The sequence below is a fragment of the Berghia stephanieae genome, chromosome 1 (genome assembly GCF_034508935.2).
Source record: "Berghia stephanieae isolate SIO BIC M18660-M18661 chromosome 1, UCSD_Bste_1.3, whole genome shotgun sequence".
Classification (NCBI taxonomy): Eukaryota; Metazoa; Mollusca; class Gastropoda; order Nudibranchia; family Aeolidiidae; genus Berghia; species Berghia stephanieae.
This window is the reverse complement of record NC_088360.1, coordinates 19948096-19971435: the sequence shown is the minus strand read 5'-3', so window position 1 is coordinate 19971435 and position 23340 is coordinate 19948096. Positions and strand designations below refer to the sequence as shown.

At 36.3% G+C, this 23340-nt stretch overlaps 1 protein-coding gene across 2 annotated transcripts in view; it reads right to left on the bottom strand.

Annotated features, from left to right (window-relative positions):
• LOC144970078 (E3 ubiquitin-protein ligase UBR2-like) overlaps positions 1–23340 on the bottom strand; it is a 62805-nt gene that overhangs the window by 7029 nt on the left and 32436 nt on the right. For both annotated transcript variants that reach the window (XM_078909295.1, XM_078909302.1), the window contains exons 27-41: positions 22156–22258; positions 21900–21948; positions 20854–21008; positions 19927–20044; positions 18196–18287; positions 17036–17251; positions 13916–14106; positions 13308–13448; positions 12677–12841; positions 12219–12319; positions 11838–11949; positions 10871–10931; positions 9559–9646; positions 2056–2208; positions 604–843 (exon numbers count right to left, since the gene is read on the bottom strand). In XM_078909295.1, the coding sequence (XP_078765421.1) occupies positions 604–843; positions 2056–2208; positions 9559–9646; positions 10871–10931; positions 11838–11949; positions 12219–12319; positions 12677–12841; positions 13308–13448; positions 13916–14106; positions 17036–17251; positions 18196–18287; positions 19927–20044; positions 20854–21008; positions 21900–21948; positions 22156–22258 (1985 nt within the window). The remainder of the gene's footprint in view (positions 1–603; positions 844–2055; positions 2209–9558; positions 9647–10870; positions 10932–11837; positions 11950–12218; positions 12320–12676; positions 12842–13307; positions 13449–13915; positions 14107–17035; positions 17252–18195; positions 18288–19926; positions 20045–20853; positions 21009–21899; positions 21949–22155; positions 22259–23340) is intronic.

The following is a 23340-nucleotide window of genomic DNA, read 5'->3' as shown; positions in this document are numbered from 1 at the left end:
CAAAATAACTTAAAATGTGGCATATTCTTGTGTTGAATGTTACTAAAACAATATATATATATATATATATATATATATATATATATATATATATATATATATATATATATATATATTTATGACAAACTGTTACTGACCCATAAAATTTCTAGATTGTAATTATATCCACATACTATAAGTTAATACTCCTAAAGCATGAGAAGGAATTTAAGACGATAAGCCGGGTGAGGCTAACATTACAAACTTATTTAGATATACAGGGCATTTCTTAGAAGATTAAGGAAGAGGAGGGGTGGTTAATTTTCACCACAAATGTAAGAAATCAGTCGACTGTGTGAAGTCTGTGGATTTTGTTAGTGGAGGGTGCTAAGTGAGAAAATTGAAACCTGGTTAGCCAACAATGAAATCAAAAAGAGTTGTCAAAAGTGTTTTCAATGTTTTTCCGATAAATAATGACAGGTTTTCATCAAAAGAATTAGATTTGGGTGGTAACTACAATAATATGAACAGTATGAAAGGGGCACAATTTTATGTGAACAATAATTGAAGGCTGATGATTATCACAGAATCTGTCAATAGAATGAATGCAAGTGATGACGATACCTTCATCAGGCATGTTCTTGTATGTGACTAGAATCTGTATGACATGGGCAGTGAATACGAGCTGCAAGGCATTCTGATCATTGAGCCCTCCAGTCGGGAGAGAAGAGATGTGTGACCTCTGCTGCTGGGCGTGCAAGGCGGGCAAAGTCATTGTCAATACCACCAGGTAATGGAACAGGTCAATGTCAAGTAAGCAGACGGTTGGTTTGTTACGTCTCTCCAACTCACCAGGTATCAACGCTGGGGAAGAAAAACAAGACTTAATAATATTATCATTCTCACATTTGCTTATCGGAATTATTATGGTAAATATAGAGCCAGGAAAAAATTATTCCAAATTTCATAATTATGAAACTAAAAGAGGAAAATCAATGACATCTTTTTTTCTATGTTCAATATTTGCAATTTTTGTACTTTTTTCAATCAATAGAGATTCAGTAAATCAAGTTTTCACCATAAAAATTTTTGCACAGAAAATCAAAAATAAATTTTACATACTTGATGGTTTGAATATAAAATATAACCTTCAATGACACAAAAGGGATGATAAAGGCAAGCTACAGTTTAATACACAACAACAAATAGTAAGAGAAAAAAAACCCCAATCAAGTTGCCTCTCCATCTGTATCACCGTTCTCTTACATGATCCCTTAAATCACTGCATGTTGCCAATTTCTCATTTACAACTGAACCAAGGGGGGTAGAGTAAAAGCAAAGATTTAGGAGAGACAAAGACAAAAGTCCAATATGAAAAGAAAAAAAGAAAATACACATTTCGCTGATTATTACTTATCTGGTTAGGCTGTAAACTGAGTGCATTCAAGACGCTATACATTTCTGTAATTTACTCACAACAAACACATCAAACATACCAGCAAACAAAACTATGTGTAACCTAAAACGTTTATATTACGATTCAAACATTTATTTAGTGAGAACTGCTAATCCAAAGGTATTCTAAAAACAATAACAAAGACACTCTGTGTTGTTTCACTTTGTTGGTGGGAAATTGAGAAAAAACGTTCTCGTTCCATTCCTGTACTAAAACGAGTGAGTTGCACTCACTTTGCTATGATAAAACAAGAGACAGACAGAGGAAAGGTCAAACGGAGGACAAGATGGAGAGGAAATTGAATGCACTCAGTTCACAGCCTTAATAAAGACAGGTAAATCACTCAACTCACATAACCTAAAAAAAAAAAAATAAATAGTAAGCAAAGTCAGGTTGTTTCCCAATTTCCACAAGCATTCTAACTGAAGGGTAACAAGCTATTGTTTCTGTCCATTTATCTCTTTATCGACCAGGATACGTTGGGGCTCCATCACATAAGTATTATGGCTCTAAAGGACTACTTTTTTGTTTGTTTGTTTTTCAGCCATCAAATTATCTTGGATTTATAACATTTATTAAATTCATTTGGTTTTCTCACAGTATACGTCTCATCAACTCACCAGATAACAAACGGATACAATGCCTTTTGATGATATCAGGGTTCATCACCTGACTGGTCACAGCAGCAAAACGCACCAAAGCTCCAAGAACAACATTCTGTCTGTCTGTCATTGTCTCAAACACGGACATATTCATCCTTTCCAATTCTTGTTCTGAGGTTAGAAAGACAATGATTGAATGAAGTGCAGATATTCAAAATTCAATCCAGTCTGTTTTTCAAATATCTGAAAACATCTCAACACTGGAAAAAATGTAGCTCAGTTAAGTAATTATATATCGAGGGGTGCCTGCGCAAAAGCCGTAACGAGGATTTCGTTGATTTTTCAGGAGAGCAAATCAAAACTTTGCCGATGGAATTTAAATAGTTAACCAAAGACTATCGTGATGATTTTTATACCAATACAACCGTGATTATATAGTCTGCTTGATTGTCAGGACCCCGGTCACTTTTAGATTGTCATTTTTAATAAAACGACGCATTTTACGTAGCTATTTTCATAACGGCTTTTGTGCAGGGACATTTTTTGAAAACTGTCACAGTATCACTCTGCCCCTTAACCGTATATCATATTACTTGCATTGTGCACGCCGCCTATCCCGTTCTCAGGTGGAGGTTTGGCAGCCCAAAAGCCGTAACCGGGAATAAGACAGAGCTGTCAAGAGAAATTACCCTGAACACATTCTGCTCAAAAGCTGTAACTAGTGATACGGTGCAATAAAAACCACAACTAAGCGCTATTCTGGCCTGCCATAACACAGTAACTTGCGATACGGTGTTTGGGCAGGAGTGAATGACTGATGTACTTTGTTTAAAGAGTACGAAATGACACCGTAACACTGACAAAATAAAGAAAATAACCGAGCTCTAAACGCATTTTTGACTTTAAAAAATATAGTAAACATTCTTTCTGATGCAAATAATCGTAATTCGTCCAAAGAGGGACTCAATAACCCCCCCCCCCCTCTCTCTCTCTCTCTCTTTCTCTCACTGACTCTCTCTTTCTCTTCTCTCATTAACTCTCTCTTTTTCTTTCTTTCTTCTCTCTCACGAACTCTCTCTCTCTCTCTCCCTCTCTCTCTCTCTCCCTCTCTCTCTCTCTCTCTCTCTCTCTCTCTCTCTCTCTCTCTCTCTCTCTCTCTCCTTATCACAAAATCTCTCTCTTTCTCCTCTCTCACTAACTCCCTCTCTCTGTCTCCTCCCCCACTCTCTCCCTCTCTTTTTCGTCTCTCCCTCTCTCTTTCTCTCTCTGAAAAATGGCAAAACTGTTGGCATTGATGAGTTATACCCCGACATGATTACTAACTTTGGACCAGAAACAATAAACTGGCTGGCAAATACTATGACAGACATCATGGACAAGGGCACATACCCACAAATTTAGACACATGCCAAAGTAATAGCCATATTAAATCCAGACAAACCAATGACTGAACCATCCAGCTACATACCAATATCTTTACTTTGTTGCTTATACAAGCTCCTGGAAAGAATTGTACTAGAGTGAATCAACCCATTTGTAAATCCCTGCGTACTGCCATAACAAGCGGGCTTTAGACTACAAAGAATCAGACGTGAACAGGTCCTTGCACTGACCTCATACATTGAAGCAGGCTTTGAGAGAAAAAAAAAACCCAGAAAACTGGTGCAGTCCTAATGGACTTAACTGTAGCTAACGAATCTGTTTGGATAGGCGGACGATGTTAAAGCTTTCAAAAATGATTCCCTGTTGACAGACGCTTAAACTGCTGTCTACCATGACTGGAAAAGACAATTTCATGTCATATTGGGAGGAAACAAAAGCAAAATACCAAAAATTAAAAACAGGGCACCACAAGGTTCAGTTTTAACACCAACTTTCTTCAATATTTATATCTCTGAAACGCCAAACTTCCAAGCACTCAAACTTGGATGCCTTGACGACTGGGCCTTAGCCTATCGATCGAAAAACTGGAAAGAGATTGAAGATGTTTTACTCAAAGACACCTACCGCCTGAAACAATACTTGGATAGGTGGTAAATAAAAATGAACATCACCAAATCAGTATCCAGAATTTTCCACTTGAATAATCGAGAAGCAACAAAGGAATTGAAAATCATAAGTGGTAACTCAATACTACCTTCAAACCTCAATCCTAAATACCTCACATTTGACAGACAGCTAATTACCGAAAACATTGAGGGAACTGCAAAGAGAATCGCAAGAAGAAACAGCCTGCTGAGAAAACTCACAACTACCACCCGGGGAGCCTCACCACAGGTACTGAGAATGTCTGCTTTGGCACTGTGCTACTATGTGTGAGAATGCCTTTTGGATGAGGAGCCCACATGTAAGCCACATTGATATCCGATGAAGAGAATCAATGAGAATAATAACAGGATGTCTCAAGTCAACTCCAACTCAGTGGCTCCCAACACTGAGCGGCATTGCATCTCCAAGTCTTAGATAAGACGCTAATCAAAGGATACATGCAAGAATTGATGAAGCCACGGATAACACTCCTATAAAAATAATCATAAAGGGAGCACCTTCAACAACAAGGCTCAAATCGAGAAGACCTTTCCACCTAACAAAAATGGTAGACTTCAGAGTGAAAAGAACTGGAGCTAATGTGGAACAGGGAAACACCAAAAGGAGGAAACATCATGAAAGATCCCATCAAAAGAAATGCCTGCATTCCAAAATGCCAGGAATACTGGGTTTCCTCAAATCGCCTTAACAGGACATGGCAAAACTGCATCAAATATGTGCAGATGGAATCGTGGGAACAGTGATGCCTGTGAAAGTGTTGGGCAGCTCCAGAGACCAGCAATCACAGGGTCCTCCACTGTCCAGTAACGAGAACTATGCTATGAAAAAGTTCTTAGGGCAGAGGAAGACTTCCCCAGCTGGGTTGATGAAATGAATTTGGAGTTGCAGTCATGCGCTACCACTCTCTCTCTCTCCTCTCTCTCTCTTCTCTCTCTCTCTCTCTCTCTCTCTCTCTCTCTCTCTCACTAACTCCTCTCCCCTCTCTAACCAAATCTCTCTCTCTCTCTCTCTCTCTCTCTCTCTCTCTCTCTCTCTTGCTCCTCTCTCACTGACTCTCTCTCCCCTCTCTAACCAAATCTCTCTCTCCCTTCCTCCTCTCTCAACCAACTATCTCTCTCTTCTCTATATCTCTCACTCTCGCGTTCTCCTCTCTCACTAAATCTCCCTCACTCTTTCTCTTCTCTCTCTTTTTCTCCTCTCTAACTCTCCCTCTCTTTCTCTCTGCCTCCTCTTTCATTCTTCTCCTCTCTCTCTCTCCTCTCTCTCTCTCTCTCTCCTCTCTCTCTCTCTCTCTCTCCTCTCTCTCTCTCTCTCTCTCTCTCTCTTTTCTCTCTCTAACTGTCAGTCTCTCTTTCTCTATCACACACACAAAAACTTTCTCTTTTTCTCTCTGTGCCTGTCTGTTTGTTTGTCTGCATCACTCTCCCTCTCTCTCTCTCTCCCTCTCTCTCTCTCTCTCTCTCTCTCTCTCTCTCTCTCTCTCTCTCTCTCTCTCTCTTTCCCTACGATGAGATCTATGCATACGAGGTGAAAATTACAATTCAAAAAAAAAAGATCAGGATTGCTTTCCTTAATCATCAAAACGCAGATTCAATCAAGTAATAGTTAAAGGCTCCATACACGCACGGTTTTGATAGGCGTCCGAACCACGATCAGGCAAACCGGGGTGAAAATGCAATGTGTGTGGCCAAATACCTGGCCGATAAACCTAGGTACGGTCCATCGCTCGCAAAACCCGCTTTGCTTAATATTTTTCGACTTTTCGAGGCGATCGGCGATCGGGGGCGTGGCAGTATAAAAAATTGGACAATTTTTTTCGGATTTTCTCTGTTTTGACGTCAGATTCGTGATCAGCGTCGAATTTACAATAGGTTTGATACCAAGAACTATGTTTTTACGCCAAAAATTGATGAAATTAGAAATAAAATTTAATTAATATTGAGGTTATGTGGCCGACAGAACAGTGCCCCTCCCTGTTTTGTGGTATGACTCTCGCTTCCAGATCGGAAGGTTCAGGTTTCGAGACCCGCTCTGTGTGGCGCAGAGTTGAGTCCTTGGAAAATGCTCTTTACTCACATTTTCTCACCGTACTCAGGTGTAAAATGAGTACATGGCCGTTCGTTGAATTTGTTAGGAAAAAATGTCACATCGCCTGACAGGCGTCATGTCTCGTCTTTCAAGTTTAATATTGCTGTTGCCTTGGGACCCCTTGTAAAGCGCTTTGAGCACGTGGATATTGCGCCAAATAAATGCTGTGTTGTTATTTTTTAAAAATAATATTTTTATAAATGTTGCGCCAGGAAGAGGTAGATGGCAAAAGTTTCGTTCTTGATCATCGTAAAATTTATAAAGGATTTCATACAAAATAAAAAATAGTTTTCATAATTTTCAATGTAATGATATAATAATATGCCAGTTCTTTTTTTTTTTTCCTCCTCACCCGTTGACGCGACATGACGGTCGACCTTGACACAGACATTTGGGATTGGCAGATGCCAAAAAGCCTTGACTACGTGATGACAGGGGTGGGCATTGTCTGAATTATAATCTACAAACAACGCCCCCCCCCCCCCCCCCCCCAAAAAAAAAAAGAGCTGTGTGCGTGTGTGTGGTGGCGGTGGTGGTTGGGGGGGGGGGGGGGGGGGGGTACGAATGCGAGTAGTCCCGAGGAGTACCCGTTTAACCTGCCACGGGAACACTGTCGATTTGTTTTATAAATAATAATAATAATAATAATAATATAATAATAATAATAATAATAATAATAATGACGATAAATAACAAATCTTTATTGTCCACAAAATGGAAAAATTTCCGTGGTCTACGTTGCTTTTAAACTTAAATCGGATTGCAAATGTATGGATGTTATGCGTATTGGAAATATACTCACGACATCTCCATCGGGGTATAACATATTAACACACAAAACTGCAAACGCGAACGTTCATTGTCTGATTGATATAACTTAGTGATAAGTTAATTATAAAATGCTGTCTAAAAGCAATAACAACGGGTTGACTAACGTCAAATTCATTCCTTCTATTGATGCTCTGTGTTAAATTAAAATACTCACAAAGTCCGCCAGCCAGAAATATCACTCCAGCCCAAAGATCTACATGGAACCTTGAACGTTATAGTCTGATATATTTTAATGAGAACTAATCATAAAAATGGGTGTCTAAAAACAATAACAATGAGATGAGTGACCTCAATTTGGTTCCTTCTATAAATATCCAAGAACTTTACTCACTCCATCCGCTCTCTCCTCCTTCAATACATATGAATCTATTCTCTCATCACTTTTTTGTGCGGCTATGCATGTGATCTTGTGAAATGACACTCGCCTTTGGATCGGACGGTACTGGATTCGAGTCCCGCTCTGAGTGGCGCATAATTGAGTCCTTGGAAAAGGCTCTTTACTCGCATTCTCTAACCTTGTTCACTGTTAAAATGAGTACCTCGCTGTTTACAGCGTCGTCTCTGTCGGGAAACAATTGCAATATCGCTTAACAGTCATGTCTCGTCTAACATATTTTTATGTTGGCCAAAGACCCTTATAAAGTGATTTGAGCACCTTTATTGAATATAGCGGTATATATAGCGCAAGTAAATTTTTCTCTCTTTCTCTTTCTCTCTCTCCCCCCTCTCTCTCTCTCTCTCTCTCTCTCTCTCTCTCTCTCTCTCTCTCTCTCTCTCTCTCTCTCTCTCTCTCTCTCTCTCTCTCTCTCTCTCTCTCTCGACATGTTAGATTATTATAGCTATTGCTACATATGATGCGAATATCTTGGACGGTTATTGATGCTATGAGTTTAGGTAAAATGCTCACAACATCCACCAGTCGGAAATAACGTACCGTCATACAAAACTACAAGTAACCTTGAACGTTAAAAGTCTGATTGATATAATTTAGTGAGAACTAATTACCAAAATGACTGCCTTAATACAATAACAAAGAGTGGAATGATGTCAATTTTGTTCCTTCAACAGTCTAATTGATATAATTTAGTGAGAAGTAATCACTATTGTGCGCAAGACGAAAGATAGAATAACAGACAGTAACTGGGATCGTAGCCTCACTATTAATTAAAATTTATTTCTAATTTCACCAATTTTTGGAGTAAACACACAGTTCTTAGTATCAAACCTATTGTAAATTTGACGCTGATCACGAATCCGACGTGAAAACAGCGAAAATCCGAAAAAAATTGTCCACTTTTTTATACTGCCACGCCCCCGATCGTCGATCGCCTAAAAAAAATATCTCCCCGTATGTGGGCAAAAATCATCTGCGATAAACGCAGGGATCGGGTCACAGCGATAGGTCATCCGTCCCGCTACGTCGGCGTCTATGGGGGGCTTTAGACTTATCAAGTTCATTGGTGGCCAAAGGAAAAAAAACCGTCTCATAATCCAGAGCTTGACCCATCCCTTAAGTTGTGATGTCTTATCCTGTAATTGATACTGGCAGGTAGGGAATTTCAAGACTTGGATTAATTGTTACCCAATTGTCTTTCATCATCAATCTTGAACGTTAAAAAAAGTCGAATTTTACATGATTGTAACACAATATTGCATCAAAGTCATTGTAGAATCTCATACAATGTCACATTACGGTCTTTCAGTTGATCTAACTCTCATTTCCAACCCCATATTTCTCACTGCTCTAAGACCGTAAATTCAGTCAAGGCCATTGAGCTCGCCATTGTAACCACGGTGGCATAATTCTATGCCTGCCCAAACGCCTTATTGCTAGATACGGTTTTTGGGCAGTCAACTTTACCTTTGCATTTCCACCTTTTCGTCAGGCGGTAAAACTGTAGCTACTGTTAAGGCTTTTGGGCAGTGACTGATAGGCACTGTTTGGAGCGTCTTAAGTCTGTATTACACGCTACGGCTTTTGGGCAGTCACATTATCTGTCTAAAAATGTTACGGTGTTCGGGTTTTAATTAATAAAAATTAATTAATTAATATTTTTGCATATATTTTTTTGTAGAAATATACCTTACTCCAGCCCAAGTTGATTTATGTAAAAAACGAAAAATTGAATTTTTTGACGTTACGGCCTTTGCGCAGGCACCCCTCGATATAAGTGAAAAATGTAACAAAAAAATAAATTTGAATTGACATAAATAGGGGTGCAAATATGGTAAAACTTTGAAAGTATATTGCTCAATTACAAGTTTTAAAATTTAAAAAAAAAAAAATGATTGAGTGATTTTCGATTTTATTTCTCCTTACATTATTTATAAACATCATATCGAGATGACAACAAGTTAATTAGAAATCAAAATTAAATGCAAGATGATGGGCAGAATCTAATACTCGATGATATAGAAAAAGAATGGAATGTTTAGTGAAACAGCGATAGACAGAACTCATGGACTCCATGAACTGGATCACAAAATATACTCATAAAATAAATGTTGATTTAAAACATTTTTTAAAATAAATTGATAAATGATAAAACCAACCTATAGCCTGGATAGTGTAGGCACAAGTATTCCACGCCATGATGGAGACCCTGGGGTTATCATGATCTGGATCAACTCCCAAGCCAAACTGCATGGGGATAAAAAAAAACAACAATTGAATAACAAAATCACCTTCTATGAAATCTTGAAACACGATAATTGTACCTTGACAATAACAACATTTTATAGTCGTAATGTATTCATTCATTCATTATACTATTGGTGTTTCAGACCGACACAGTAGGTCACCAACCATTACGGTCTGCTGCCATCTTTGACATCCATCCCAATGTCCATTTCTGGGCCTTCCTGTCACACTCCAGGATCCTCCAGGTCTTCCTCTCCTCCTTGTTCCCTGTGGGGTCCATCTGAGGGTGACTCTTGATATAGCATCATGATTCAATTAGAAGATAATATGGCCAGCCCACTTCCATTTTCTCTAAAGAGAAGAGATACAGGCTCTAGCCCTGTTCTCTTCAAGTCACTGAGATGGTTTTTGGCCAGAATATCCTCAGTATCTTCCTCAGGCACTTGTTTTGGAAAGTATCAAGCTTTTTACAGATGCCCTTTGTCAGCCTCCATGTTTTAGCACCATATAGCTGAGACGCCAACTGTAAATTTGGCTCACAGGAATTTCAGACACCACTCGTAGGAATTTCAATGCCGAAAGAGGTATTTCTGCACACAAGAAAAGGGAATTGAAATGGTATTTGGCAATGTGTTTACATAACTATAGTTGACGTGATAGTGGTTGTTGTTGTAGTCCATATAGTATATAGCAACACAGAGAGAATGTTAGATTTGAAAAATCTGATTTTTGTTTTGGTCTGTATCCTCTTTGACTTCCAAATATTTCCAAGAGCCCCAAAAGCCCTCTGGGCTCTGAGAGCCTCTCAAAAATTTCAGCCTCTGAATTTCCAATTTTAGTGATCCTGCTCTCCAGATCAGCCTGAACATCCTCTAATTCTTCGTTTCCAATCTGTTATTGATCCTTATGATTTTGGGGTTTGTTATTTACTTTCAACCCTAACTTTTGGACATTACTTAGGACTGTCTGTGTTTTTGACTGAATATCTGCCAGGTTGCGAGACAAGAGCAAAATGTCATCCGCAAAGTCAAGGTTCTCTAGTACCTCTCTAACCCTAATGTATGCCAAGAATTCTTTTTTTTTTTTTAACTTACATATAGAGACATAAAAAAAAAAAAAACTTCAATGGACTTGAATATTTAGCGAATGTTTAATAAGTACCTAATGATTTTGATTTTGACAGAGAATAATAAACCAGCTTACTCTTATTCTTAGTTTACTTACAGAATAGACATCCCCTGCAAACTTTCTGATCATTTCTCTCATCCCTTCAGAAAAGCATCCACTGAAATGAGAATTTAAGAAAAGGTTTAAAGCCACGGTTGATTTAATTCAATTTTTAATCATGAACAATTGTCACACGACACGACACGTGTACGTTGATTTAATTCATTTTTTAATCATGAACAATTGTCACACGACACGACACGTGTACGTTGATTTAATTCATTTTTTAATCATAAAATCATGAACAATTGTTAAACGACACGACACGTGTACGTTGATTTAATTCATTTTTTAATCATAAAATCATGAACAATTGTTAAACGACACGACACGTGTACGTTGATTTAATTCATTTTTTAATCATAAAATCATGAACAATTGTTACACGACACGACACGTGTACTGTCAAGACATAACAGTTATCCAATCCAATGGCTCCCTTTCTATTTATTTCATTGAACAATCAATTTCTTGATTCGCTGTCAGATTAACTGGTGTTTTAACTTGCAACTGAATCAAAGAAAATGCAAACAGTTTCATTGAGAAATTAGAGCAACTTTTAAAAAAAAATTTTAATTGAGCTTTATTTAGCGCAATATCCACTACATGTCCTCAAAGCGCTTTACAAGGGGTCCCTCGTCAACAGCAACATTTAACATGTAGGATGGGACATGACTCCTGTTAGGCGATATTACAATTTTTCGGACAAAGACAATGCTGTTAATGGCCAGGTACTCATTTTACACCTGAGTACGGTGAGAGAATGTGAGTAAAGAGCCTTTTCCAAGGGCTCAACTATGCGCCGAACGTGAGGCTTGAACCCAGGACCTTCTGATCCGAAAGCGAGTGTCATACCACTAGACCACATAGCCGCACTTTCCATCGTAAAATTTCAGAGGTTGGTAAAATATTAAACTATATCAAAAAACAACCAAAGCATCCATTGCAAAAAACAATATCTTACCTGGCATCATCATAGACATATTCCCAGAGCAACTGAAAATTTTTGGCTACACTCTCTGCCATCATTCTTGAAATGGTTGAGATGGGACAAGGTTGGAATAGTAACAATTCATCTGAAAATCAAAAGGGTAAAATATAGTAAAGAGAAAAGTATTGCAAAAATCACTGAATTAGCATCAGGTAAAAATGTATCATTTTCATCAGGCTCTAAGAAAACAGTAATTGGCCATAGAATTTAATTTATAAAAAAAAAATCATATAAAGAGTCTAATTTTGAACAATGACAGGTAAAAGGTGAAATGAATAGTGTGGGTGTGAAACAAAGGGTTTGATATTGTTGAATATTAAGAGCTCCATAACAAACAAAAGAATAGAATATCACCTTTAGATTCTTTGTCTTCATCTTCCTTGATACTGTTGACCACTGTTTTATGGATGCCGTCCAACCAGTCATCGAAGCGTAATTCCAAAGATTTTCTCTCTCTTTATTGAACGAACAAATGGAGAAATTAGTTGAAAAAGTTAATAGATTCAAATTAAATAAAAATTGATGAATTTATGAATTGAGAAAGTCAGAAATTTAGAAGAGAGAATACGACTCAAAGAATTTTTTTCACTAGATGAAGATTATGGTAATCTAATTGAGACAAGTTTTGTTAATTTGGAATAGACTTGGAATTTTTTTTTAAAAATTTTTTTTTGCTGTTACAAACTACCTCTATTGCCAGACTTTTTATCATCATTTCATTTTGTAACTTTATATTAGAAAACGGCAGTCAAAAAAAATCTTTAAATATAGGAATTAAAGAAAGTCAAAGACGAATAATTCTGACTACTTACGTATCTCTGATGAGTGCAGGTATAGGAGGCACTATGGGGATGACTGTATTGCTTAAACCTTCACAGAGGGGACATAAATACTCCATGCGGTCAATGTCATAACTGTAAGTGTGTCTGAATCTCAGAGGTCGCCGTCTTTCACGGTTGACTATGTTAGTGAAGTAGCTGATTGAGATTAAAATAACAAATTTCATTTCTTTCTGGAAAATTAACCCTGCTTACCAAACCAGAAATCCTGCACACAATGAAGGTTATAAAAATTTAACATCAAAGAAATGGCTATTCACTTCAGTGTTTTTATTCAATATCCAGCACAAAATTTACATTATTGAAAGATGAATGTTATATCCAAATGTTCCAAAAATTAATTCATAAAACCAAAAAATGGGAATTTTAATTTCAATTTAAAAAAAAAAAAAAACTGACGTTGCCAACCACCTCATGTTCATTTATACCTGAGAAGACTGGGGTAATCTGTCAGCCAACTTTAACTTTATAAAAAAGGATATACATGTACCACTGAAAATATGAGGTACTGATCAAGGTCACCATCGTAATCATATATTGATTTTCACAAAAATCAAGATGTATTATCTGTTAAAACCGTCAAAAATGGATAGGAAATACTTACCCTTGCCAGCATTCATGGTGCATGACGTGTCCACAAGAACTGGTGTGCGTTCCGTTACTGAGATCAGCTGGTGTGTATAAAGGATCATATTCATTGGCTGCTGAGAAAAATGTCTTCCCATTCTGTGCCAAGACAGTGGACCTGAATGAAACAAATGTATCAAATATTGGATAACAATCATATCGGGGGGAAAAATATTCATGATATTTATGCGAGTATTACATCATGGACGTGAAAAAAATGTTTTTTAAATTACTGAAGTATTTCAGTTCACATTATAAAATCATATTTTTTTTTTTATCAATTATATTCGATGTACAAAATGATTATTTTTTTCTTTTTCATTTTGTACAAAGTTTTGCCTTTAAAAATTGTTCTTGTCCTAGATTCCTCAAATGGGCCAACATGGTTCCTATCCCTATTTTGCATATGTCTTTTTATTTATAGAAGATGTATGTACATAATATGTCTTTTTACCAGCAATAAACAATTCATTTATTAAATTATATTCCTGAGGTACTGAACATTCATCTACTTCTCAATATGTATGGTACAACTATAATGCTTGGTCTGCCGGGTTTAGATGAAGAAAATCACATTGTACTCACTGTTGTATAAAGGCAGCCAGCACCATGGCCCTTCCCCCTGGTGAAATCTTCTGTTCTTCTTGACAAAGGATACAGGTGACTTGAGTGGGACCACTGGATCTGGCAGAACTCTGGTTCAGACCCAGAGCCACGTGACCACCTGGTGAGGATGACGTGTCCATCATCTCGGCACCTCCAGCAGATTCACTTGCCTAGACAAGGAAGTGTGTGACATTTATAAATCGTTTCAGATTACAGGTTGCTGAGACATTTAAAATATTATTGGTTAAAACTTTTTAAAATTCTGATCCAACCCCCCCCCCCCCCCCCCCCCTCTCCAAAAAAAAAATTACAATAGTTTTACAAAATAATATAAATAATAATAAAAATAATAATAATAATAATAATAAATAATAATAATAATAATAATAATAATTAATAATAATAATAATAATAATAATAATAATAATAATAATAATAATAATAATAATAATAATAATAATAATAATAATAAATAAATAATAAAATAATAATAATGATGATGATGATTAAACCAGAGACGCCAACTTTAAATTTGGCTCACAGGAGTTTCAGACACCTCTCGTAGGAATTTCAATGCCGAAAGAGGAATTTCCGCACACAAGAAAAAGGAATTCGAATGGTATTTGATATTGTGTTTACATATTGTATAGTTCTAAATAGATAACTGATTAGAATTATATTATGATAAATAAACCCAATGCCAAATACAATCCCAAAGTTTCCTTGTTTCAAATGAAGTAAAGCGCCAAAACCTAATGGTAGAGATTGTAGTACTGGTGGTAATGTGGTGTTGGTGATTGTAGTAATGATGAAGATGTGATAGTGGTTGTTGTTGTAGTAGTAGTAGTGATGATGATATGGTGGTGGTGGTGGTTGAAGTAGTAGTTGTAGTGATGATGATGTGGTGGTGGTATAGTGGTTGTAGTAGTTGTGGTCGTGATGATAATGATGTGGTGGTGGTTGTAGTAGTGGTGGTAGTGTTGTTGATGTGGTGGTGATGGTGGTTGTAGTACAAATGGTAGTGATGATATTGTGGTAGTGGTGGTTGAAGTAGTAGTCGTGGTAGTGATGATAATGTGGTGGTGGTTGTAGTAGTAGTAGTGGTAATGATGATGTGGTGGTGGTGGTTGTAGTAGTAGTGGTAGTGATGATGTGGTGGTTGTAGTAGTAGTGCTCGTGATGATGATGTGGTGCTGATGGTTGTAGTAGTAGTGGTCGTGATGATGATGATGATGATGTAGTGGTGGTTGTAGTAGTAGTAGTAGTAGTTGTAGTGATGATGATGTGGTTGTAGTAGTAGTGGTAGTGATGATGATGTGGTGGTGGTGGTTGTAGTAGCAGTGGTGGTGGTAGTGATGAAGATGAAGTAGTGGTGCTTGTAGTAGTAGTGGTAGTGATGATGTGGTGGTGGTGGTTGTAGTAGTAGTGGTAGTGATGATGTAATGGTGTTGGTGGTGGTTGTAGTAGTAGTAGTGGCAATGATGATGTGGTGGTGGTGGTTGTAGTAGTAGTGGTAGTGATGATGATGTGGTGGTGGTGGTTGCAGTAGTAGTGGTATTGATGATGTGGTGTTGGTGGTGTAGGAGTAGTAGTGGTAATGATGATGTGGTGGTGGTGGTGGTTGTAGTAGTAGTGGTAGTGATGATGTGGTGGGGGTGGTTGTAGTAGTAGTGGTAGTGATGATGTGGTGTTGGTGGTGTAGTAGTCGTAGTGGTAATGATGATGTGGTGGTGGTGGTGGTTGTAGTAGTGGTGGTAGTGATGATGTAATGGTGTTGGTGGTGGTTGTAGTATTAGTGGTAATGATGATGTGGTGGTGGTGGTTGTAGTAGTAGTGGTAGTGATGATGATGTGGTGGTGGTGGTTGTAGTAGTAGTGGTATTGATGATGTAATGGTGTTGGTGGTGGTTGTAGTGGTAGTGATGATGATGTGGTGGTGGTGGTTGTAGTAGTAGAGGTCGTGATGATGATGTGGTAGTGGTTGGTGGTTGCAGTAGTAGTGGTAGTGATGACGATTTGGTTGTGGTTGTAGTAGTAGTAGTAGTAGTAGTAGTAGTATAGTAGTAGTAGTATAGTAGTAGTAAATAGTAGTAGTAGTAATAGTAGTAGTAGTAGTAGTAGTAGTAGTAGTAGTAGTAGTAGTAGTAGTTGTAGTGATGATGATGATGTGGCGGTGGTTGTAGTAGTAGTGATGATGATGTGGTGGTGGTTGCAGTAGTAGTGGTAGTGATGATGGTTGTAATACTAGTGGCAGTGATGATGATGTGGTGGTTGAAGGGGAGGGGGGTTCCTTGGAACAAATTGACCTCACCGGAATTTGACGGAAGTTGCCCGGAGCCCGGAATTTTTTGCTCCAGACCGGAGTTTTTTCCGGTGAAACCGGAGTTTTGGCATCACTGTTAAACCAAGAGAGGGATCAAAGACAAACCAGAGTGATATCTAGTCTTGGAAACTCAAAATATCAAAATCCATTTAATAATTAACCTAGAACAAGATCTACAGGAGTGATTATATGACCATCTTTTCTTCTCAACCCTAACATGGGATTTTATCTGCTAAATGAATATTCATGGTGTTTTGAACTGTGCTCATAAATCAATTACATCCAAAACTACAGGTGCTTAATTACTGATTACTTAAGGCTTGACTATAACAAGGCTTAAAATCTCTAAATGTGATACATTATCAAAATTGGTTGTCTAAATTATTGCTTTCCGTATGACAAAATGAATGTTAATGATTAAACTACAAGTAAAACCGCAATTTTGTATGTTGGTCATTTTGACTTATTAGTCAATTTCAATGTCCTCAATACCCCAGCATAAAACCAAACAAACAAAAAAGAATACAGGAATTTTTAGAGACCTTCTCTGAAAAGAGATGCCCTTCCCAACATTTGATTTAACTTTTGTTTTCTCAAAAAGGAACTATAGGACATCATTGCAATTGTTGAAATTCCTCTCACATTGAACATGAGAGAATAAAGATAAAGAAAAGTCAAAATTCTTTTCTAAATGGAAACTCAGGAGTATCTATGTCGAATTAAACAATTTCATCTTTTTCACAATCAGAACGATTGAGTTCCTTGTGTATTACAAACCTCAGTGCTGGTGTTCTCAAATAACTCTGCATTTTCTGCAATGAAATCTTTCTGCATTTTGGCCATTTGAGCCATAATCTTGGCACGTCTTTTGGCAGCAACCGCAGCTCTCTTCTTGCTGTCAGAATCAGACTTGAGGTCAGTAGATTTAGAGATGCTCTCCAAGTATTCTTTGGCAAGGGGATCATCAACCATTTGCAGTGCCTTGGCAAATTTCTGACAGAGTGAGAAATCATTAAGCAAAATTAGATCGAGGTCTTTCACCAATTAGGAATACTCATTAATACTATGCAATTACTATATCAATATGAATCAAGTCAAATAAATCATCTGGCCTTACTATTTTTCAGTGTAACAGAAAAATTTTTAAACCCTCATAACAATATTTGATGTAGATTTTTTGACATCTTAGATTTATATCTTTGATTCAGATTGGTCCTGAGACTGCTCCAACAACGCTATCTGTTTTACCTTAATCTAATTAAAAGAGTTACAGTCAAACAATTGAACATTCACAGTTCAGGCACTTCGTAATTTAAAAAAAAAAGTATATAAATTTCCTGGTTACATATCTCAATAATATAAAGCTAATGTTTGTTTTTTGTTTTTAAGGGTTTTACGGCGTTTACAACACATTAAGGTCATAACAGCGCCAGTTAAAAGGAAGAAAATGGGATAGTAAAAAGTTTTAGAATTATAATTAAAGCACCCAAGAAAAGGTAAGACAAAGGGGAATTGGTAAAAATAGGAAACAGGTGTAGATTCCAAGAACACACTATTAAAGTACTTCGTTTGAGATCACCTAAAAGTCTCATCCAGACACAAGCACAGGTTCCCCACTAAGAGGAACACACTCAAATGTTCACAAATCATATATAATACATAAACAAAACATAATACAGTGCATAACAGAGAGATGATTTACAAGGAAATAAATATCATCTCCCAAAACTAACTATACATTTGACTGTTTCCCTCCCAGCTAGGGGATCCAGCAAGGGCCCAGATAAAACCAAGTAATCTCATTCCAAGACAAAGAGAGAAACCAAGTTGGAAAACAGATATAGAGGGATAGAAAACACAGTATGTACCTCCCTGCCCACTATGAGAGGTCAGGAACCCCACCCAGGATATAAAGCTAAGAACTGGCATGAACTTACCCTGAGTACCCAGGCTAACAAGTCTTTAGACTCCTGAGTACTAACATTGGGATGGTTGACAAGGCTTTGAAGAAGCATAAGGATACTTTCCTCTGTATATGGCAAATCAAATTTATACAAATTATAAAAAATAAATCAAGAGAATAAAGTACATTATCCACCCATTTAAAAAGCACAAATCTACTTAATCAAGAGACATAAAGTACATTATCCACCCATTTAAAAAGCACAAATCTACTTAATCAAGAGACATAAAGTACATTATCCACCCATTTAAAAAGCACAAATCTACTTAATCAAGAGACATAAAGTACATTATCCACCCATTTAAAAAGCACAAATCTACTTAATCAAGAGACATAAAGTACATTATCCACCCATTTAAAAAGCACAAATCTACTTAATCAAGAGACATAAAGTACATTATCCACCCATTTAAAAAGCACAAATCTACTTAATCAAGAGACATAAAGTACATTATCCACCCATTTAAAAAGCACAAATCTACTTAATCAAGAGACATAAAGTACATTATCCACCCATTTAAAAAGCACAAATCTACTTAATCAAGAGACATAAAGTACATTATCCACCCATTTAAAAAGACAAATCTACTTAATCAAGAGACATAAAGTACATTATCCACCATTTAAAAAGCACAAATCTACTTAATCAAGAGACATAAAGTACATTATCCACCCATTTAAAAAGCACAAATCTACTTATCAAGAGACATAAAGTACATTATCACCCATTTAAAAGCACATCTATTAATCAAGTAGACTATAAAGTACATTATACCATTTAAAAGCACAAATTACTAATCAGAGACATAAATACATTACCACCTTAAAAAGACAATCTACTTAATAAGAGAATAAAGTACATTATTTCCCCTTTTAAAAGCACCAAATCTACTTAATCAAGAACATTAAAGTACATTATCCACTCCATTTAAAAAGCACAAATTACTTAATCAAGAGACATAAAGTACATTATCCACCCATTTAAAAAGCACAAATCTACTTATCTCAAAAGAATAAAATAATTAATATATATGCAGCCTTTCACTTCTGACTGTTAGATTATAATTTGTACAGAACTGATGAACAAAATTAAAATGGATGCATTAGAATAATTGACCTCCTGCATTCTCTGAATTGTTATCATAAATAAAATAATTTGTTTCTTTTTTTTAAAGCAGCTCGCATGAATCCAGACAAGAAACCCTTTTAATGATACTTATAATCTCATTACCATTTATGAAAAAGAATAAGAACATTTAGTTATTTGAAACCAGTCATAAAAACGTCAGTACAAGTGATACTAAGCTGCTAGAAGCTGTGGACTGTAAAAGGTTATGAACAAAAATGAATATAACAACCATTAAAAAAAGAACAAAATACCAAACACGGAACGTTCAGACTCAAACCCTTTCTTCAGCCAATAAAAAAACCCAAAAACAAACAATAAAAACATTCATGCACCACTTAAAATTCAGGCAGACAGCAGAGAGATATTTGGCCCAACTGGTCCGTAAGTAAAAGAATCTTTTTACACAAATACTTTACAGCCTTGTATTGGCCTTTAAATGGTATCTTTATCATGTTAAACTAAATTGTGATGAAATATCACTCCATGAAATTTACATCAAAAGAGAAATCTTGATGTTAAAGCGATGACAGCATTGAATCAAACAAGAAAACTACTTTGTGAGGAAGCACCAAATACCTTGTCCATTCGGATCTTGAGACTTTTGCACGGCTTTTGTAAGGAAAGTGAAAGCTCTATCCCCGTCTTCCAATGACCTGATTTGCTCATGGAGAGCCAAGCCAATGATATACAGTATCTAAATAAAATGAAAAGAAAAAAAAAGAAAAGAAAATTTAAAATACGCAAACTATTCAAATATTTTAAAAATCATTTACGAGGCAGTCTCTTATGCGACCATCCGTAAACTCTATACCAAAAAAAATCCAAAATATCCTTATCAAAATTTGAACCTGCAACATTTTGATCATTCGGCTATTGACTTTACCATAATGCCAATGTCTCACTCAATCATAAAATGTTAAAGATCTTGTAATTATCAGATGGGGGACTGACTAAAGGTGCCACTTAATGAAAAATATTGAATGTTTGTACAAATGTAAAGAAAAGTTCTTCCTAAATAAAATAAAGATTATATTTTCAAAATATCTTAATTAATGCAAAGTTACAGGTATTTCAGTACAACAAATCCATTACATGTTTTGTTTACGTTTTATTTTCACTCATATCTCTAAAACAGCAGCATGACATCAAACAGACACATTCATTTCAAGGCTGTTTGAAATAGCTTAACTAAATACAAGCATATTCACCTCTATTTCTATAAGTCATATAAAACTAAAAAAGATTGTTTATTCATCCCAAGGAGAAATTTGTATTGAGGGCCTATCCCGAGGGAAGACCCTACTTCATCCGCCAGGCATTAGCCGCAGGGCAGTGTCGTTAAGAGAGCTTAAGTGAAGTGTCTTGCTCAAGTTTACAGTGTGGCAGGAAATCAAACATACATTGTGGGTAAGAAGCAAAATCCATACTTCTACACCATGTTGCCCCCAAGAAACAAAATATCTGAGAAATCGTACGACACGTAAAGGTTTCAATCGAGCTCACCCTGTCAAGTTGTGGCTCTGACCAGGATCTTGACGAGGAGGCAGCGGTACGTCTCAGGATAAGGGTCATGATATGAATCATCACATCACAACTGAGGATATTGACCACTGACTGGAATTGACTCGAAAAACGAGGAGGGACTGGAGGAGGCAGTGCTGGAAAGGTCAAGATGATTGGAACATATTTGATTAATTGGAAAATCATGATGAAAACATTCTACCAAACCTTCTGAATCAAATAAAACATTAAGCATTAACTATAAATCACGAGGAAAATGGAAGGTGCAAATTTTGTTTACCATATGCTGAATAATAATTTGTAAAGTGATGTAAAATGTACTAAAATACTCTATAAATGCTTATTAGAGAACAATGAAATTACCACAAACCATTTAATTATTTCAATGATCTCAATTAGAAGAAGTTTAAACCTTTTTACTGCCAGACTGGAATTCTTCAAGATCATAATTTTTCCATTATTTATTTGGTTAGAATTGCAGGCTTTACTCTTTCATTGAGATGCAGTAACGTCCATGCCAAAAGACTGTTTATGTTATCTTGATGAAAACAGTTATGATATGACATTACTGATTCCTACATGAATGTTTCAACAAAATTTTTATCACATTTAAATTGAAATAAAAATATTTTAATCTCTATGCCAAGGGATCTATTTTTTATTTCTAAAAGATTGAATAGTGTTGATCATGTTTTTAATTTTATTGAATTAATTGCTGATATAATAATATATAACAAATAAATTTTAAAAAGTGAAAAGGGCCGGTATTAAAATAAGCCTTATGAATAATTACAATTTTCGATTGTTCCAAGGGAAATGTGACATACACGCATGTATTAAAATGAGCCTTATGAATAATTACAATTTTCAATTGTTCCAAGGGAAATGTGACATACACGAGTGTAAGATTTGTATCATTTTATCTTTGAGCATTGTTCTCATAAATTTATTCTAAATTCTATTTTAATTCTAGTTTCAATTCAAGTTCTCTTTTAATTCTATCCAATATTTTCATCCATATTATTTACCTTGATCTTCATCATTTTGTTTTTTCCTCTGTCTCTGCATTTCTTCAGACTGGAAAGAAACAAAACAAAAATACTTTTTAAACAAATGACTATGTTGCAGTAGTTTCATATTTCAAAACTAAGAATGAGGTACGATTTTAAATATGTGTTTACTTCTCTTAAAAATAACGACATTAATAATGATGAAAATCACAAAAATGATTTCAGTGAACAGCCAGAACATTTATATTATTACAAAAGCAGTCTGTTATCTTACCTTGGCTTGCTCGCCTTTATAATAATGGTAGAAATATGGAGTGTATTCCTTATAAAAGGCTGGTTTCAGCTCAAATTTGCCATTGTCTCCTACATTTGGTCTCCTGATTAAAAAAACAAAAACACAAACATATATAAAGTTTCACATTTTATATAATAATCCCATTGTATGTTAAAAATTTGTCTGAATCATACAAAACTATATACACAATTTGTAAAAAATATTTTAAAATCTTAGTTAAATAAATAAGTCTTATTGCGATTTGCATTGAACAAGGTCTTTAAACATCTAAGTTATGATGGGAAATTATTACATGTATGATGGATGAAAACTAAAGAGCTTTTAGTTTAACAAACTTCTAATGGTGTCACACTAGAATGCTTAACAATCTTTAGAGACAGCAAATTCGTTATCACATTTGTGCACAGTCACAAACCCGCCTAGCAGCTGCATCACAATGCAACTTTCAACTAGATACTCTGCAGTTATCACAATGAGAACAAGAGGGAAATGTTGGCTGGCCCCACAGATGAAGGGTTACTGCATTTAGACAGGTTCTGGACGTTAAGTCTATTGGCTGCCACCCAATGTACAAAAGCCTGGCAACTTCTCTTCCAGTTTCGAGAAGACGATGGCTCTGACCCTGCTAGGGACCAAATTATTTCAGTCGACTTCCACCTTGTATAGGTAGCCCCTTAGAAAAGCTAAATACAAGGGTCGCTTATAGCACACACATAGAAACAAACATCCATTTGGCCACAAAGAAGCTAGCCAGAAGCAAAAACAGATCTGTCGGCCAATTATATTAAAGGTAGTACACTCATGATCAGAAAACTGAAATTTAGATATTTATTTAAGCTTTACTCTTAAAAAGCATATGTATAAAATTGAGCTTTATATAGCGCAATATCCACTAAATGTGATCAAAGCTCTTTACAAGGGGTCCCTGGTCAACAGCAACATTTAACATGTAGGACGGGACATGACGCCTGTTAGGCGATATTACCATTTTTCGGACAAAGACAGCGCTGTTAACGGCCAGGTACTCATTTTACACCTGAGTACGGTGAAAGAAAGTGAGTAAAGAGCCTTTTCCAAGGGCTCAACTATGCGCCGAGCGCGAGGCTCGAACCCAGGACCTTCCGATTCGAAAGCGAGTGTCATACCACAAGACCACATAGCCGC